We start from the raw sequence: 19,120 nt of genomic DNA, 5'->3' as shown, positions 1-19,120 counted from the left end.
TATATATATATATATATAGTATATATATTTCCTTTTCTTTTAGTTATATATATATATATATATATATATATTTCTTTTTCTTTTAAAGAAATATATATATATTTCTTTTTCTTTTAGTTTATATATAATATATATATATATATATATATATATATATTATATTTTTTAAAAAAATTTTTTCAGAGAAAAAGGAAAAGGGAGAAAGATAGAAACATTAATGATGAAAGAGTATCACTGATTGGCTGCCTCCTATATGCCTCACACTGGGGCATATAATCGAGCCCATAATCTGGGCAAATGTGCCCTGACCAGGAATCGAACCTTGACCTCCTGGTTCATAGGTCGACTGAGCTATGCCAACAGGTGAGACATCTGTTTTTTATTAAAGACAATTGATTATCCTGTCTGTTTTGTAGAGTGATTTCAGAGAGCGCCTCAGTGCAGCCAGCAGTGCCTCTAAAATTCTGCAAGAACGCATCGAGGAAATGAGAACAAGTAACAGAGAAAAGGACAACACCATCGTGCGACTGAAGTGTAGGCTGCAGGATCTGGAGGAAGCCTTTGAGAACGCATACAAACTCTCAGATGACAAAGATGCCAGACTGAAACAGGAAAACAAAATGTTTCAAGATGTAAGTGCTTGGTGATGTGCTCGCTAAAGTAACTAGGTGGTGTCTTTTACAGGCTCTTGTGATTTTAGTTTATTTTACATAACTTTGCTTTTGCTGCAAATATATACCTTCCCACGGTGTAGGGTGGGTCTGTCTCAAAGCAGGAAGTGAACTCTGAGACCATGCTGTCACTCCCTCCCACGCATGCCTTTGTCTCTGGCGGCCCACTGGGAGCAGTCTGAAACCAACATCTGTTGTCTGGCAGGGCAAAGATTGAGAACCGGTTTGCTGACACTTCTTCACTCTGATTTCACTTAAAATTGCATTTGTGTGGCACTGATGTGGGAGTAGGTTTCAGGTTGTATTTTTCCCCTCTAAGTTTTTCTTAATATCCCTTGTCATGGTACCTAAAAATCTAAAAGTATTTTGACTGTTGAACTTCTTCCTGGTAGCTTTAGGTTTGATGCTTGTTGCTTTGGTGTAAAAATTTTTCTTCTTCTTTATTGATTAAGGTATTACATATGTGTCCTTATCCCTCCATTCCCTTCCCTCTCCCCCAGCTCATGCCCTCACCTCCTGGTCTCTGTGTCCATTGGTTATGCTTATATCATGCATACAAGTCCTTTGGTTGATCTCTTCCCTTTACCCCCACACTCCCCTGCCTTCCCTCTGAGGTTTGACCACCTGATCGATGCTTCTCTGTCTCTGGATCTGTTTATGTTCATCAGTTTTTGTTGTTCATTATATTCCACAAATGAGTGAGATCATATGATATTTATCTTTCTCTGACTGACTGATTTCGCTTAGCATAATGCTCTCTAGGTCCATCCATGCTGTTGCAAATTGGTTTTAAATTTTATTTTCATGAGACACGGGTAAATGGTTTAAATAGCGAAATTGGAAATGAAAAACAAGTCCTCCCCCCTCTCTGTACGTTGGAGTTCCGTCCCCTGGAGGCCATTACCGTCAGCTCTTTTAGCTGTTTCTTCCAGCACTTTCCTCCATGTTTCTAAATAGGAAACTTAGATTATTCTTGCTTTTCCCCTGTCGAAGCAGACAGTATATGGCTTCCTTCTGTGCACGGTGACAGTTTAGCGTTCTTGCACCATTTGCTCCCAATGTGATTCACATACTGAACTGATGCGAAGGCGCCTTCTCTTTCCTGTGGTAACGGCTCTGGAACTGGGCAGTTTTACCCCACGTGTCTCATTTTAATCAGCAGCATTCTTCCTCCTGTAGTAAACAAGCGATGGTATGGTTTCTAGTTAGCTGTCTTCAATTTGAAATACGTGTGTTGTTGTTTATAGTTAGATCAGTATTCAGCATTTCTACATCTTTGCTGCCGTGTACAGTGGTACATTTCCTTTCTCTTACAACCTTTCTTTTTCCTAGGAGTGATAGTTGCCCTGTTTTTACTGTGCAGCAGTTTGAGGCAGCTGATCAGTGATTCTCATCATTGAAATTTACCTCTCTCTATCTCTTTCTCTCTCTCTCTCTCTCTCTCTCTCTGAAATCAATAAAAACATATTTATTTATTTATTATTATTTTAATAAATATTTTATTTATTTATTTTTTATAGAGAGGAAGGGATAGGGAAAGTTAGAAACATCGATGAGAGAGAAACATCCATCAGCTGCCTCCTGCACACCTCCTACTGGGGATGTGCCTGCAACCAAGGTACATGCCCTTGACCGGAATTGAACCTGGGACCCTTCAGTCCGCAGGCCGATGCTCTGTCCACTGAGCCAAACCGGTTTCAGTGATAAAAACATTTAAACAATAATATGAAGTGATATGAAAAAATAGCAAATAAAGTTTCAAAACAATAGAGAACTGAAACGTATAAATATGTCACAATATATATTTACTAGTGCCCCAGTGCACGGATTCATGCACGTTGAAAGGAAATTAATTAGAAGGTGGCTGGTGGGGTGGGACCAGGAGAACTGGGCCCCAGAGCCAACCACCCATGGGCATCTGGAGCGGTGCTCCGGATCGAAGGGTGTCTGCAGAGTGAGTGGGGTCCCTCTGGCAAGTCGGGTCACTTGGCCTGGCCTGTGGGGATCAGGCCGAAACTGGCTCTCTGACATCCCCGGATTGTGAAAGGGCTGTTGCACCCCAAAAACAGGCTCCTTCTTCTCTAGTTCCGGGTGCATTACCCAAGAACCACCACTGCCAAGGAACCGCAGCTCAGCAGCTCCTGCGTTAAATGTCTGCCCCCCTGGTGGTCATTGCATGTCAAAGCTGCTGGTCAGACGGTTATTAGTTACTAGCTACAGTTACTTAGCCTTTTAGTAGTATATATATATATATATGTGTGTGTGTGTGTGTGTGTGTGTGTGTATGTATGTATATATGTATGTATGTATGTAAGTATGTATGTGTATATATATGTATATATATATATATATATAGATAGATAGATATATACTCTATATGAGGCCTCTAGAATAATAAGAAATGCAAAAAAAAATCACTGTTAATAACTCATTCTTGAATTGTCCCCCTTAAAATTAAATTGTCCCCTTAAAAGTCAAATTGCCCCCCTGTGGAGTGTGTATCCCACATTGGGAGCCACTGTTACAGCGTATCCTTCAGTGGATATTATGTTAATTTTCTGGTGCAATTCTTTGTTTTTCCTGCAGCTTTTAGGAGAGTATGAGTCCCTGGGAAGAGAACACGAAAGAGTAAAGGTAATAGCGGTTCGTTGCTTATGTTCTGGGCTGTGGTGGAGGCAGAGCACTGGTCTGGAAGCCAAGGGCCCTGGCCTCCCCCTGCTCCCTTGCCCTGTCCCCCGTAGCTGTTGGCGCTGACTTACCTTCTCTGGGTCAGTAGGCTTATTTTTAGATATCTACTTGTAACTTGCAGTCTGGTGGGTTTGTTCATTTAACAAATACTTATCGGATGGCTGTTGCATTTGAGGTAAGATGGAATTTTTAGAAGAGTAAGAGGCCATGCAGATGCAAATAATTAATACTACTTAAATATAGAGTTTTGTTTCTCAAAGCATTGGCTTTTTGTGGGGTTGAACTTACTATGTTTGAACTCTTGACTAAAGCTCTGTTGGGGAACTACCATTTGTATGCAGTGAAACCCACAGTGATGCTGTAAGTGGGACCCCAGTATTTCTGCTGCGGAAAGTGCGGCTTGAGATTAGTCACGGCTAGTGAAAGGGCCTGCCCAGCCCAGCCACCAAGAATTCTGGGGGTCAGGGGCCAGGCCTTACTTTGGAAACCTCATTATCACAGGGATTTTTTCCACTTACTGAGACTTCAGTCAGGTTTGTGGTTAAAATGTGTCCATTTAACACTGGACGGTTTCCAGTCAAGCAGGGCACATGGCCCTCCGGGCCCCACAGCCGTCTGTGAACCAGCATCCACTCACCCCTCCTCTTCCGGGAGGTCTGCCTGGCTTGGTGGAGGCCATTGCTGAGTATCTGCATGATTTTCTTTGTAGCTCTCTGGTGCAGCCTTAGGTTGGTTCTGTGTTTTGCATTTTTAAATAAAAGGACTACATTGGAATACTTCAGTTTTCTGAACTTTTCCTTTATTTTCATAGGATACATTAAATACAACCGAGAACAAATTGCTTGATGCACAGACTCAGATTTCTGATTTGAAAAGGTAAATGCATTGTCTTACTAACCAAACACCTCTGATTATTTTTTAGCACTTAACTAAGTGTCAATATTGAAAGTGATGAAAATAAAGTTTTTCTTGAGGATTTGCAAGCATTTTGAGATTAGATCTTATCTAATCTTTCTGACATTGAAATATATTTGATATTAGCCAAATATTTTTAAACTTTTTTGAAAAATTGATTTCAGAGAGGAAGAAAAATGGAGAGATAGAAACATCAATGAGAAGAGAGAATCATGGATTGGCTGCCCCCTACCAGGGACTGAGCCCACATCCTGGGCATTTGCCCTGACTGGGAATCGAACTGTGACCTCCTGGTTCATAGGTTGACACTCAATCACTAAGCCACACTGCCCAAGGTAGCCGAAGATATTTAAATGATTAGAATATATCAATGGTTTTTCCTGAGAGGTGCACATTTCCCCAAATATTATGTATTTTCACAGGCTAGATAACATCGAATTGATATTAAAACATTGAAAAGAATTTTAAGAAGCAGTCTAATTCTCTGAATATTTTTATGCTCCCCCAAAACAGCATTTCCACCTATTTGTGGTCATCTGCTTTCTTAAAGACCTGTCTTGGGGACTATATTCATGATCTGATTTGCTTAATTAGGTAGGAATAGAATCAAATTGTCCCAGTGGCAAATGATTCCATATTACTTACTAATTGGCTTTTAAGCATGTTTCTATATTTGGGGATAGTAATGTCCCTCATTTGGAGATTTTTACCTCACTCTTCAGGACTTCCTGTAGAGAGGACAGGATTGCTGTCTGACTTTCTCTGCTCATTCAGTTCCAGTGTTAGTGGCCTTATCTGAAGTTTTTCTCAAACCTTCCTTCCAATGGGAAAGGTAAGAATTTGAGTTTAAAAGATGAGATGAGGCTGTACCGGTGTGGCTCAGTGGTTGAGCTTTGATCCAAGCACCAAGAGGTCGCTGGTTCGATTCCCAGTCAGGGCACATGCCCAGGTTTGGGGCTTGATCTCCAATAGAGGGTGTGAGGAGGCAGGTGATTGATGTTTCTCTCTCCTCATCGATGTTTCTATCTCTCTCCCTCTCATTCCTCTATCTCTAAAAATCAAAAAATTTTTTTTTTAAATGTACGAAACTCTTACCTTAAAAAAAAAAAAAAAAAAAAAAAGATCAGCCGGGACCGGTTTGGCTCAATGGATAGAGCGTCGGCTTGGGGACTGAAGGGTCCCAGGTTCGATTCCGGTCAAGGGCATGTACCTTGATTGCGGGCACATCCCTAGTGGGGGGTGTGCAAGAGGCAGCTGATCGATGACTCTCATCAATGTTTCTAACTATCTCTCTCCCTTCCTCTCTGTACAAAATCAATAAAATATTAAAAAATAAAAAAAAAAGATCAGCCCTAGCTGGTTTGGCTCAGTGGATAGAGTGTTGGCCTGCCGACTAAAGGTTCTGAGGTTCGTTTCCAGTCAAGGGCACATGCCTGGGTTGTGGGCTTGATCCCCAATAGAGGGTGTGCAGGAGGCAGCCTATCAATGGTTCTTATCATTGATGTTTTTGTCTGTCTCTCCATTTCTCTTTTGCTCCAAAGTCAATAAAAATATATGAAAATAAATAAAATAAAAGCTCTTGAGCAAAACATGTTATTTATTTATTTATTTTTTAAATGTTTTATTGATTTTTACAGAGAGGAAGGGAGAGAGAGAGAGAGTTAGAAACATCGATGAGAGAGAAACATCGATCAGCTGCCTCCTGCACACTCCCCACTGGGGATGTGCCCGCAACCAAGGTACACGCCCTTGACGGGAACCGAACCCGGGACCCTTCAGTCCGCAGGCTGACGCTCTATCCACTGAGCCAAACCAGTTTCGGCTAAAATATGTTATTTAAAGAAAAAGAAAAAAGAAAAAAAGCGTTGGCCTGTGGACTGAAGGATCTCGTGCTTGATTCCAGTCAAGGGCACATACCTCTGTTGCAGGCTCCTCCCTGGCCTGGGCCCTGGTCAGGGCATGTACAGGAGGCAACCAATCAATGTGAGAGAAACATATTTCCCTCTGTCTTTCCCTCTCTTCCACTTTCTCTAAAAATCAATGGGAAAATATCCTTGGGTGAGGATTAAAAAAAGAAAAAAAGATAAGATGAGGACATGTGCAAAATTTAAAAGAACTAAGACATGTTCAAAAAAATTGGCTAGAGTATTTATTTTCTGGTGGTAATTTGAAAATGGGCTTTTATTCTGAAGATGGCACAAATTCAATGAGATACATAATTTAAAACTAGGAGTTCTTTTTATTTATTTATTTATTTATTTATTTATTTAAATATATTTTATTGATTTTGTAAAGTGAGGAAGGGAGAGAGATAGAGAGCTAGAAACATCGATGAGAGAGAGAGTCATCGACCAGCTGCCTCTTGCACACCCCCCACCAGTGATATGCCCGCAACCAAGGTACATGCCCCTGACTGGAATCGAACCCGGGACCTTTCAGTCCCCAAGCCGACGCTCTATCCATTGAGCCAAACCGGTCTTGGCAAAACTAGGAGTTCTTTTTAGTGGCTCTGTTATTGGGAATTAAGCCTGCTTCCTCTTCCTTGGAAGTGTTACCTATATATATTTCATGTGCTTGTATGTGTACATATTAAACATGTTAGGATTGCAGTTTATTTGAATATTATAATTTATATTTATCTGTTGTATGTGTTGATCTATAGTTAAATTTATAATTTTTTTTACTTGCTAAATTAAGTCCATCTATTTTGTTCCTTTTCCTTCAGGTGTAGGAAGAGTGCTCCTCTGTAGAGTTGAATGCACTTGCCTTTCTACTTACTCTCCTTTACTTTGTCAACTTTGTAAAGTTAAACAATGGAATTTTACTGGGAAAGGTTTATGGACTTGCAGCTCCTTTGTCTCCCCTTTTCTAGAAGGACCTATTACATCAGTAATTTGTAATTGAGTTGTTTAAATTTGTTGAAATGTACTTACATTTATTTTATTGCTTTGAATCAGAACGATCTCAAAACTTGAAGCTCAGGTCAAGCAAGTGGAGCATGAAAATATGTTAAGTCTTCGTCATACTTCTAGGGCTCCCGTGGGACCCACACGTGGCAAGTAAGTGACTTTGTTCAATCTCTGCAGAGCTGGAAACAGGTGCGCCCTTCTGTCGCCCTCGGAAGCTCCTCTGCCGGAACCATGAGGACGTTGGGGCTGATGTCACAGAGAATTTGATGTTTAAAATCGTCTCATTCTCAGCCAGCGCACCGGCTCCTGCAGATGCCTTTCCTGGAGGAGGAGGGAGAGACTCTGGGAGCGAGGAGAGGAGGCTGTTCTTCTTCTTCTTTTTTTTATGTTTTTTTTTTTTTTTAATTTGCCATTGTAACAACTTTTTTTTTGTTTCTTGTTTCTCACTCCGCCCAGCTTAGGGAAATTTACCTTAGGCAAATCCTTGAATTTTTTTTTGAGCCCAATTTTATTATCTGTGGAAACAAGGACATTGGATTGAAGTATCTCAAACCATCTTTTAGCCCTAAAAGACAGGTATTTTCTTCCCACATTAGTGGAGAGACCTGTGACAGTAGATTTTCATTAGCTTATGTGAATTTTTCTTATTACTTCTTCAAAATGAGCTTTGCTATCATCTCAGCATTCTCTTGATACATTTACAGAATACGTTTCCCATGTTAGAATTGTGTTTTTTTTAAATTGATGATTTTGGTGGTAAATAAAGTGTGTTAATGAGTAGATCAGCCGAAATCGGTTTGGCTCAGTGGATAGAGCATTGGCCTGCGGACTGAAAGGTCCCAGGTTTGATTCTGGTCAAGGGCATATACCTTGGTTGCGGGCACATCCCCAGTAGGGGGTGTGCAGGAGGCAGCTGATCAGTGTTTCTCTCTCATCGATGTTTCTAACTCTCTATCCCTCTCCCTTCCTCTCTATAAAAAAAATCAATAAAATATGTTTTTTTAAAAATGAGTAGATCATAACTTTGTAACTATGGTTACTTGAAAAAGATTGTTAAATTGTGAATTTTAACCTAAGTCAGTTGTCAAATGAGAAACTTTTCCTAGATCTTTGCTGGTAGAACATAGTGAATTAATAAAGAAAAATTATGTAAATAACTGAAGTTGAACATTGAGAGAGAACCAACAGCAGCTTTGGGGAGTGTGAGACGGAAGAGGCACCAGAGGATCCCACTTGTATCTGGAGAGTCCACTCTGAAAATCTGAGAGAGGAAGTGAAGAAGCAAGGTTTTCTAATGCGTATGGTTGGTGCCTAAGTACTGTCTGCAGGCTGGAAATTGTTTATGTTTTTATTTTTATTTACTTATTTTTAAAAATATATTTTATTGATTTCTTACAGAGAGGAAGGGAGAGGTATAGAGAGTTAGAAACATCGATCAGCTGCCTCCTGCACACTCCCTACTGGGGATGTGCCTGCAACCAAGGTACATGCCCTTGACCGGAATCGAACCTGGGACCTTTCAGTCCACAGACTGACGCTCTATCCACTGAGCCAAACCTGTTTCAGACTGAGAACAATTTTTACACCTGTTAACTGTAGCATTGTTGAAGGAATCCATTAGAAGGGAAGCACCCACCACCAAGAGGGGGGATGCGTGATGTGGTTCATCCACCCTGTGGGTAAATAAGACGACAGTGCCTTCTGATTCACAGGGATCAGCCTCAAAGGTGATACCGAGTAAACAGCAGCACTCAGGGATGTGTGCATTATAACTTGGTTGTAACTTAAAAAATACAAGCATACCATGTATCAATGTTTTACAACTACAAACAAGTAGGGGAAGATGTTAGCATTTGTTAAAACTGAGTGTGGGCGGGTGTTTGTTACAGTTTTCTTTGTAATCTTCTAAGACTGTTTGACATGTTTTTTATTGTAAAAGTTTTGCCCAGCTGGCATGGCTCAGTGGTTGAACATGGACCTGTGAACCAGGAGGACAAATGCCCAGGTTACAGGCTCGATCCCCACTGTGGAGCGTGCAGGAGGCAGCTGATCAATGATTCTCTCTCATTTGATGTTCTCTCTTTCTTTCTGAAATTAATATATATATTAAAAAGTTGAGGGAAAGGAGTGTCTGGGGTTAAAATGTAAATAGGTAAAAGAGGCAACTCCTAAAAAGTGTGGCGGGAGGCGAGCAGAGAGAGGAAGGCAGCTTGGTCTCCCGGTTTCGGGTTCTCTGGAGTGCCATGCGAGGTTATCTTTGGTGGTCTAGGCTGGGCTGAGCAGTGAGAGGAGAGAGGAGAGGGCGGGAGACAGTCGCCCATCACAGGGAGCTCTGTTGCCAGCCGTGTTGGGTGTCAGCTGAGATGGTGAGAGTGATTTTGTAGCGACATATCACATATCGAGAAGTCAGTGTCGTCACCCAGGCCGAGGTGCTGGCTGCCGTCAGCTGTGACTGAGGGCGAGCTGGGAAGGGAGTCGGGATGCATCCCAGGGTGGGTAGAGCGGGACTAGAGACTCTGGGAGGGGTTGAGACACAGGAGAAGGGAGGCCGAGCTCGCACAGGGCGCCAGAGGAGTCTTTGGAGGATTGATTCCTGTGGAGACCAGGCCGGTGGTGCTGGACTCACTGGAGGAGCAGAGCAGGCCCCTGGCAAGGCCAGGACAGCCTGTGCGTGTGGCCCTCCCAGAACGAGGGCAGAGAAGGTGTGGAGAAAGGAGACCACTCAACTCATTAAAATGAAGACACCTTTAAAAGTTGGTTTTTCAGTCGTAGTAGCTCCGTTTCGGTGTTCAGTAGCAGAGTGTAGGAGCAGAAATTCTGTCCCGGGGCTGGTGGGAGGCAGAGGGCACTCTCCGGTGGGGTGTGCGGAGCTGTGTGGGTGTACGAGCCCCTGAGTCTCAACCGAGGATCAGTTATGATCAGCAATAACAGAAACGTGAAATGGTCTTAGAACCGAGATGTAGAATTCATGTATCAAGAGATGCTACCTGCGGTTTTTAAGTTTCCGTGGAAGCATGGGAGTACTCTTTGAAGCCAGGTGTTCCATCTGTACTCAGCTTAAGTGGAAGCACAAACCTTGTAACGCCCACAAGACTCCTCCCCCTACAGCACACTGACCACCTCTGACGTCAGCAGGCGGAAGTGGCTGATCCCGGGAGCGGAGTACTCGATCTTCACTGGCCAGCCCCTGGACGTGCTGGACAGGACGGCAGCGGAGGAAACGGGCGCTCCTGGGTGAGATGACTCTCCAAGGTCATGTTTTGGGGCTGTGGTGTTTTCCTAGAGCCTTCTCCTTGTCCCCTAATGTCTCAGTTTTAAGGACCTGGTTTTTATTTTTAGTTGAGAGACTAGTGCCCTCTGGACAGTTCACTTCTGTGGGCTGTACAGAGCTTCCCCTCTTGTGCTCCTGGCACATGAGAGAGGGATCTTGTCTATTCTTCTTTACTGGCGCACTGACCCCCTCTTGGTCTCATCTAAACTCCATTAATTCCCATAGGCCCCACCTCCAAACAGCATCACACTGAGGACTGAGGCTTCTGTATGAGTTGGGGGGCAGGGGCACAATATTCTGTCCATAGCACTATGTGTCTTACAATTATTATTTAGGTACCATTCTCCTCCGGAAAAGGATTCTTCACCTGGAAGTTCACCAACAAACTTACTGGTAAAAAAACAAAGAGAGACTTCAGATGCACCAATCATGAGAGCTTTAAAAGAACTTGAAGAAGGAAAAATATTTAAAAATTGGGGCACACAGACAGAGAGAGAGGACACTTCAAATAGTAAGTATTTTATTTCTCATTTATACTAGAGGCCCAGAGCACGAATTTGTGCACGGGCAGGGTCCCTTGGCCTGGCGGGTGATTGGGGCAGATCAGGGCGGCCAGTGTCAGGGAGGGACCGTGTGGGAGGTTGGCTGGGGGAGCACACTGACCACTAGAGGGCAGCTTCTGCATTGAGTGTCTGCCTCTTGGTGGTCAGTGCATCACCATAGCCATTAGTTGAGCAGTCCATTGGTCCTAATGGTTGCATAGGCTTTTATATAGATAGATAGATTATAGAGATTTAGTTTTTTTCCCCTTTCCTTGTAACTATATTACTTTCTCTTTAAAATGGGATTTCCCCCAGTGATGAAATAAGATTAGTTTAGTTTATTGCTGCTTCACCTCCATTTCATAGATAATAAAATCCCTAGTGAATAATTTATCACAGTCATGGCATAACATTTACCTTTTATAAAAGCAGATTATGTGCTATATTCTGATTATTAAAGATTTCTGTGGCATTCTTAATGACGTGGAAAATTTCTGCATCAGTTTGTCTGACTTGCACACGTCAGGAAGCTGTGACAGGCGCCTGATGCTCATAGTGAGCAGGCCATTCCTTCTCTGCCTTCCTAGGCTCCCGAGCACCCAGCAGAGGGGCCAGAGCATCTTCATGCTGGTTTTCATGGGTCCAGGTTCTTGCAGCTCCTCTCATGCTTCCTCTCTGCTCACTTGGTCAGGCCTGGTAATCACATCATTGACATCTTCGGTGTAGCGTCCAAAACTGTATCTCCTCGTAAATAAATTAGTGACCTGCTTTCTAAAAATAAACTCTTGAAAAATCACCTTGAATTGTAAACAGGGAGCCAGAATGAATGCATTACAAACGCCCACATTTTCTTCATCAGGCATTGTTATTTATAACGTGGTGCTTTTGCAAATAATCATTGTAACCTACACAGTGAGAAGAATTGTTGCCGGTGAACATCTGTTAATAAAGGCAGATGAGTGAAGCTGGGCTTATCTTGCTGATTTTTTTTACTCTTGTCTCAGAACTGGTGAATCCTCGGCAAACTGAAACGACTGTCGGTGCGAGTGGGTCCCCGGAGAAAAGCGCCCAGCAGAGACACCGGAGGCCTCACTGCGCCGCGCAGAGGTCGTCCTCCCTGCCGCCTTCCAACCGCAAGCCCAGCACTCCAAGTAAGAGCCAGGTGCCACTCGGGCCGCACACTCGGGCACACTCCCCGTCTCCTTTACACGCTCCCTTGCACCAGATCTCTGAATACAGGTCCCTAAATGTGACCTGTGACCTTGTCCAAGAATAACAGATCTCGACTGTACCTGAAAAAATGCTAAGTTTATTTTGTGAGATTGTTGGAGTGTCCAGCAAATTTTTTGCAACTAATGCCACTGCACAGTTTTGAGAGAGTTGATAAATATCTAATTAAACATTAGCTCAAACACAAATGGAAGCCAACCGCAGAGTGATGCTTCTCTGCATCATTTACCTAAGGTTACTCCCACTAGTCACCTTTCTCTTCGGCCAATGACAGGGATGATTGTCAAGTCTGAACACTGGATTTCCGTCCTCAATTTTCACTTTCATAGCAGCTGAGGAGCGTGCTATGCAACTATGTTATGGGGAAGTCCACCGGGCTCTGGCTTCCATCTTATTTCCAGTCCACTTCCAAAATCCTGAAAAACCAGTTCTGAGCCCGTGCCGCAGCTACAGTCTGCTGTAGGAAATGCTGGCTCTGGGCCCCTTTGGTGTCAGGGTCAGGAGTTATTTCATTTTTATTCTTCGTGCTCTTATTTGTCTTTCAATGAAATGATATTTCTTTGAAGAATATGTTCTGCCAATATGACACATGTATTATAGAGAAGGAAAAGAATATTTCCTCTTCGTTTTCTTCTCTAGCGAAAAGAGAGATTATGTTAACACCAGTGACTGTGGCTTATAGTCCAAAGCGGTCCCCTAAAGAAAATTTGTCCCCAGGATTTAGCCACCTGCTTAGCAAAACCGAAGGCAGTCCAATTCGGTAAGTCCTCTAAAATTGTAGCATAAAATATGTATATATTGTGTGTTTTTTTTAAAAAAAATGTCAACATATACCTCTAGCTATCATTAATTTTTCAGTTAATGGGAACTCTCTGGCTTTAAATCATATCAATGAATGTCATATAAAAATTAAAAATACTATGTACAGTTTACAGTTTGTAACAGTGTAAACTGGCTACTCCTAAGTTCAGCACCATCTCAGAGCCCCTTCCTCCCGGCTTTGGCTGTAGAACAGTACTTGTTTGTTTTCCTGAAAAGGTTTATGGTACAAGATCGTGGGCTGTCCCGGTGTGGCTCTGGCCCTGGGCGTCAGTTTACCTGGGCTCCTGAGAGGTGACCTCACTGATGTGGTCAGCAGGGTGCGCTCTGGGGCGGCCACTGGCTCCTGCTGAGCCCGCCCCAGAGGCTCCTGGGAAATTCCTCGAGCGAGTGGGCCTGCTTCCTCTTCTGTAGAACAGGAATGATAACAGCTGCCCTGCTGATTCCATGAGGGGGTTAGAGAGGTCAGACAGGAGGCCATCCTGGAAGTCTGGGTATGTCACTAGGATTTGTACTAGAAAACAAACTAGATTTCAGTTTTGAAAAATTATATGACCAGTTTGTTTCTAAAAATACGTCAGTGAGTGATTACCTGGATGCCAGCTCGTCTCTAGTGGCGATAGGGAACATGAGTTGACAGTGTTTTCTCACAAGTAACTTGCTTCATTCAATAGATTTGATATACTTTTGGATGATTTAGATACTGTTCCCGTGTCTGCGTTACCACGTACCAATCCAAGAAAACAACTCCAGTTTCTTCCTCTAGATGACTCGGAAGGTATCTTTTCCTACAAAATTCTTAGTTTTGGTTTTAGTCATTCGTTCTGTGAGTGTTGGTATCTTCCCAAGTTTCTAATACGATAATATCCTGCCTTTAAGTATGTTGGTAAAGATAAGCATTCCCAGCGCTCACCTGTGTCAGTGTGGTGTCCTCTGTGAGACGCTGGGACACGGAGGGGCGGGGCTGCTACCTGTCCTCACTTCCTCTCCACAGAGAGCCTGGTTTTTAAGACAGCTTTGGCTTTGGGTAATCTTTTCCTTTTTCTCATTTATATCTTAGTTTGGAGTAAAGGTGTAAGATAGTGTAGATGGAGTCACCTGGTTCGCCCTTTTGTGTTGCCATATGTGTGCTGTTCAGTTTTAAACTTTCTGAAGTGTGCTGAAGTTAGGGTTACAGGGAGTCTCCGGGCTCGTTTAAGGAGGCCTGGCCCAGCGAGGGCAGAGCTCTGGCTTCTGTGGAGCAGCAGCTCTGAGTAACCTTCTGTGGAGGGCTTGGCTCCTCATTGCTGCTTGGCCCCATAGCAGCTCTTCCCAGAAAGTGAAGGGAAAGTGTGTATACAAGCTATTTGAAAACTTGATAAGAAATCAAAGGCACTTTTCTCTCTGACAGAAAAAAAATATTCAGAAAAAGCCACCGACACCCATGCAAGCCATAGCTCTTCCCCTGACCTGCCGCCGAGCAGAGCGAAGGGCACCGAGGGGTCCGGCGAGCTGGGCGGTGCACAGTGTCCGGCTGCCGGAGCGCGCGCCCACGACTTCGAGTACACCGCGAAGATCAGGACCCTGGCGGAAACAGAACGCTTTTTTGATGAACTTACAAAAGAAAAAGACCAGGTAAAAGCAACAAAATATTGCTTACCTCTTTTTCTGAACTTAAGGCTTGTGGCTAAGGTCTGGTCAGAGGAGTCCGTGAGGGACACCCACCCCAGGAATTTGCTGGGCATTTCACACCAAAGCCACAGCTGTGAGCCGAGGTGGCGCTGCGCATCGTGGCAGCGGGACTCCGGAAGAGTCGGACAAGGACTCGGAGGCTGAGGTCTTGCCCTCGCTCTATGATAAGCTCCTGTCAGCAATTCGAGTTCTCCCGGTCTTTATTAAGCCTTTTGTGTTGACAGATTGAGGCTGCCCTCAGTCGGATGCCTTCAATGGGAGGACGAGTCACTTTGCAGACGAGATTAAATCAGGTGAGGTGTCTCAGCTTAAGTCTGCTTCGGAGGCCGGCCGCCCCATTGACCAGATGGTTTTAAATCTTGCTTTTAGGCACATGGACATAGGTGGTCAGAACTCAGCCTCTGCAGGAAGCGTTTGGTGATCATAGCATATTTCATATCTGCATGCTAGCTTTCAGTATTAAAAACTGATTTTACCTTTGCACTTCAAGAAAACCGCACACGTATGTTTTAGAGAAACGAATGTGGGAGCACATGGTCTCGCCACAGGGGGTGGTGTGGTTCCATCGCTGAGAAGGTGGACAGCGCGTGGCCAAGAATGGAAGTGCATGAGCCACAGGGCAGTCAGACTGTTCACGTTGTAACATGTAAACACGGCAGGCACTGTGTGTCCTTGTGGAGCGGCCTGTCGGCTCCTCCGGGCCTTGCTTCAGGGGAAGCTCGTCACCAGATTGCACTGCGACACCGGAAGGAAGTTGGACACAGAACAGCCACGGGCTCTTTCCAGGGCCTGGAGCCCTAACTTCTCCTTTTACCTGACTTTTAAGTCTTTTTATTGGTTTTGCTGTCTTGAAAGTTGTTATTCAATGATTTGTAAGACGCAACACACAAAACACTTTTTTTTTTTTTTTTTTTTTAATATATTTTATTGATTTTGTACAGAGAGGAAGGGAGAGAGATAGTCAGAAACATCGATGAGAGAGAGTCATTGATCAGCTGCCTCTTGCACACCCCCTACTGGGGATATGCCCGCAACCAAGGTACATGCCCTTGACCGGAATCGAACCCGGGACCTTTCAGTCCCCAAGCCGACGCTCTATCCATTGAGCCAAACCGGTCCCGGCCAAAACACTTCTTAAAATAGTTTGCTGGGAAGGCGGGAGAAACGTTGGTGCTCCGATCCTAAGTCTGTCTGAAACGTTTACCTAATGTATCTTTGTGCAGTGGTCGTGAGCTCTTAAAGTGAGACTCGAAGGGCTCCAGTTTCTGTTCATATGGGATGGTATGCGGAGCAGCTTCTTCTCTTATTATTATTGTATTTTCCATTTGAACAGCTGTAAGCCTCCTTTGCCCACCCGTATGTCAGAGCTCTTTCAGCTCCAGGTGAAGCCAAAGGGCAGCCAAAAGGGCTGAGGATGCTTGTATCTGATTTGTGAGAAAGTTAAATTGGGCAACAAAATAAAATATGTGGAAAGTAGTCAGCCTCAGCAATGAATAAAAAACCCACACATCTAAACAAAAGCACCAGCATTGGCAGGTATTTTTTAAAAACAGTGCCTGGATGGGGGGAGAGCATGTTGGCACACCCTGCAGGGGCAGTGGGCGGTGTCCCACTCCCCGGAACACGGCTGACAGCTGTCCTAAGTGGTGGGACTCTGCCTCCCTTTGGACCTGGCGCTTTCATGTCTGGGAATGGTTCCTAAGGCAGTACGCACAGATACACCAAGGAGAGATGTGTAAGGGTATTTATGGCTGCCTTGTTTGTGATAGCTATAATTAGAAGTCACCTACATTTCTACTAGAAGCTCCTAGGTTAAATATGGTCCATCGGATGGAATGTTGCACTTAATTTAAAACAGTGTTGTAGAACGATATAACAAGACCAGTTCGATTGCAAAACATTTGGAAGTGGAGAGATGAATTCTTTTTAAAATTTTCTTAAAGATGGGAGTATATCTGCAGGAAAAGAGTAAAGAGAACAGTAGTCATTTCTTGCTTTTTGCTCATCTGTCTGCTAAATACTCTATAAGGAACAAGTAGTCCTCTTATAATAAAAGTCGTTAAGGAGAAAATCCTAAAGTTTTATTGCAGAATGCCATTGGAGTTAATACTAAATAAAGTATCGAACATAATAAGTACATAGGTGTCCCCCCAAAATGTAGACCCACACTTTGAATAATTCTAAAGGCAGTGTTTATTAAATATATTTCCTTTTTAGGATTGAGCTATCCACTGCTAAAGTGTGGATACATTTTGGGGGAACACCCTATATATTCCAGATAATTTTAATAGTCACAGTTGTTTCATCGACTCACTGTGAAATCTGTTCCTTGGAAAAGTCTCCTCCAGATGTTGTTTTTCCTTTTAACTTCGACATTTTTGTCAGAAGAAAGTTACCTGTTTGTGTGAGCACCTGGAACCCAGCACCGGCCCGCCGGGTGTCTGTTAACTCGGGGAGGGCTGTGCTTTCTCAGCTCAGCATGGTTGGTTAGGGCTCCTTCCCATCCCTGTGTCACTGTTGCTAGAACTCCCACATCGTGACCATGCTGAGGGTATGGAGCCGAAGTTACTCGGGTGGTGGAAAAGTTTTCACATTGTGCAGTTTTAAAAAAGTGACATAAAGATGTGAATAAAATAGTCAGTTTTATGTTTATACTAGAGGCTCTGTGCATGAAATTCATGTACTCCAGGGGGGTCCCTCAGCCCGCCCTGCAACCCTCTTGCAGTCCAGGAGCCCTTGGGGGATGTCCAACTGCAGCAGCCGCCATCACTGCTGCGCTTGCCAGCCGTGAGCCCGGCTTCTGGCTGTGGTAATGCCCCTGTGGGAGCACACGGACCACCCTCCAGGGTGCAGCTCCTGCATTGAGCGTCTGCCCCTTGGTGGTCAGTGTACATCATAGCGACCGGTTGTTTTGCTGTTCGGTTGATTTGCATATTAGCCTTTAATATACAGGATTGTTCTTTTGCCAAAAAGAAGGCCCATCTCATGGTAACGAGCCAGTGAACCTGGTGCACATTCTAATGACACTTCTCCCGTCTTTCCGCCCAGGAAGCCCTGGAGGACCGCCTGGAGCGGATTAACCGCGAGCTGGGCTCGGTGCGCATGACGCTGAAGAAGTTCCACGTCCTGCGCTCCTCCGCGCACCTCCGCCCCGTGTAGCCATTAAACAAGCCGCTTCGTGTGCATTGACGTGTAATTACGTCCTCGGGAAGGCGGAGCGTTTTCTACTGTTTCTAGCCCTTCCCACCGTAATTTTACAATCATGACACTCACTCTTTTATACTTCTGATGGCCACATATTTCCAAGATATTTTTGTTATGCTCAGGAATCTTGTATATTTTACTATTTAAAAAGTGTTATTTTTAAATAGTATATGCCTCCAGTTTATATCAGGAATAAGGAAGTGTGACCGTGGGAGGCTGCTGGTCTCTAAACAAATAGTGTTCATCCTTTCACAGTACCTGCGCACCAGTTTTATAAATTTGTTCGACATTGTGAATATGATTTTTTAATTTTAAATAAATGCTTCAGAACAGTTTTCATCATGGTAGGCTAATCCACACTGAATGCAAAAAAAATTACAGCACACTCTGGATTTAGTTGTTCTGAGCTTTTAAAAGCACTAATGCAATTCCTGTCTGACACATTTGTCTTAGAGTGAATATTAGATTAGTCATAATGGCAATATCAGCAATAATGGAACGCTGGAAAGCTTTCAAAACTGCATGGATAACTCACTCATTTTGTTTCCCTTAAACTCTATTATTTGTAAGGAAAGAAAACATGTAATTTTCTAATTTTGTCATATATAATGCTTTTCAGAGAAAGTTAAACAGTTGGAGGGCTGTAGCTCTCTGCCCATCATTCTGAATGTAACTTGTGTCCCGCCCTTGACGGTCAGTGATAGATAAGCTTTGATGAAGTTCAGGGACCACCCAGTGAGGCTGTACAGGGAGCCCCTTTCCTCCATTCCCTGGGCACAGCTGCCAGTCATCCTGCATAGATTTGACCCCTCCACCCCAGGCCTGCCAAAAAGAAAAAGGACTCCCCTGGTGGCTGCTGTGAGGGCGCCAGGCTAGTCAGAGCAGCCTCTGGTAGCGGAAGGGAGTGTGTGAATGGCTCCAGCTCTGCCAGGCGGGACCTGGCGCCCAGGAGCAGCTTGTGGGCAGGAGCCTAGGCTCTGACCAGCAGCACTGGCAACTGTGCGTCCTGACGGCCGGTCAAGTCCAGGCTGCTCAGCTGCCCTCTTTTCAGTGGCCAGTCCGAACCCCATGCCCACATGTTCACACTCGATTCCTGTCTGTACAGACTCACTCCAAGCTTTCATAGTCGAGTTCTTAAAAATGCTCAGGTACTAGACTTTGGTTTACTTCTGAGCTGCTTCTCCGCCTCATCTGGCTCTT

General features: G+C 44.0%; 1 protein-coding gene across 6 annotated transcripts in view; it reads left to right on the top strand.

Annotated features, from left to right (window-relative positions):
* MPHOSPH9 (M-phase phosphoprotein 9) overlaps positions 1 to 18,257 on the top strand; it is a 35,262-nt gene extending 17,005 nt beyond the window's left edge. For 5 of the 6 annotated variants that reach the window (XM_084867777.1, XM_084867776.1, XM_084867775.1 and 2 more), the window contains 12 exons: positions 417 to 632; positions 3,258 to 3,305; positions 4,171 to 4,235; positions 7,232 to 7,333; positions 10,292 to 10,417; positions 10,790 to 10,965; positions 12,001 to 12,147; positions 12,866 to 12,986; positions 13,720 to 13,823; positions 14,436 to 14,659; positions 14,941 to 15,009; positions 17,765 to 18,257. In XM_084867777.1, the coding sequence (XP_084723903.1) occupies positions 417 to 632; positions 3,258 to 3,305; positions 4,171 to 4,235; positions 7,232 to 7,333; positions 10,292 to 10,417; positions 10,790 to 10,965; positions 12,001 to 12,147; positions 12,866 to 12,986; positions 13,720 to 13,823; positions 14,436 to 14,659; positions 14,941 to 15,009; positions 17,765 to 17,875 (1,509 nt within the window). In that variant the 3' untranslated portion in view covers positions 17,876 to 18,257. Of the gene's footprint in view, positions 1 to 416; positions 633 to 3,257; positions 3,306 to 4,170; positions 4,236 to 7,231; positions 7,334 to 10,291; positions 10,418 to 10,789; positions 10,966 to 12,000; positions 12,148 to 12,865; positions 12,987 to 13,719; positions 13,824 to 14,435; positions 14,660 to 14,940; positions 15,010 to 17,764 lie in introns of those variants that run through there. The other variant, XM_084867780.1, reaches the window with a different exon arrangement.
* Positions 18,258 to 19,120: the final 863 nt, after the last annotated feature.

The sequence above is a fragment of the Pipistrellus hanaki genome (genome assembly GCF_964339955.1).
Source record: "Pipistrellus hanaki genome assembly, chromosome: 19".
NCBI classification, from domain to species: Eukaryota; Metazoa; Chordata; class Mammalia; order Chiroptera; family Vespertilionidae; genus Pipistrellus; species Pipistrellus hanaki.
The sequence above is the reverse complement of the archived record's forward strand: the minus strand, read 5'-3'. Positions and strand labels throughout refer to the sequence as shown.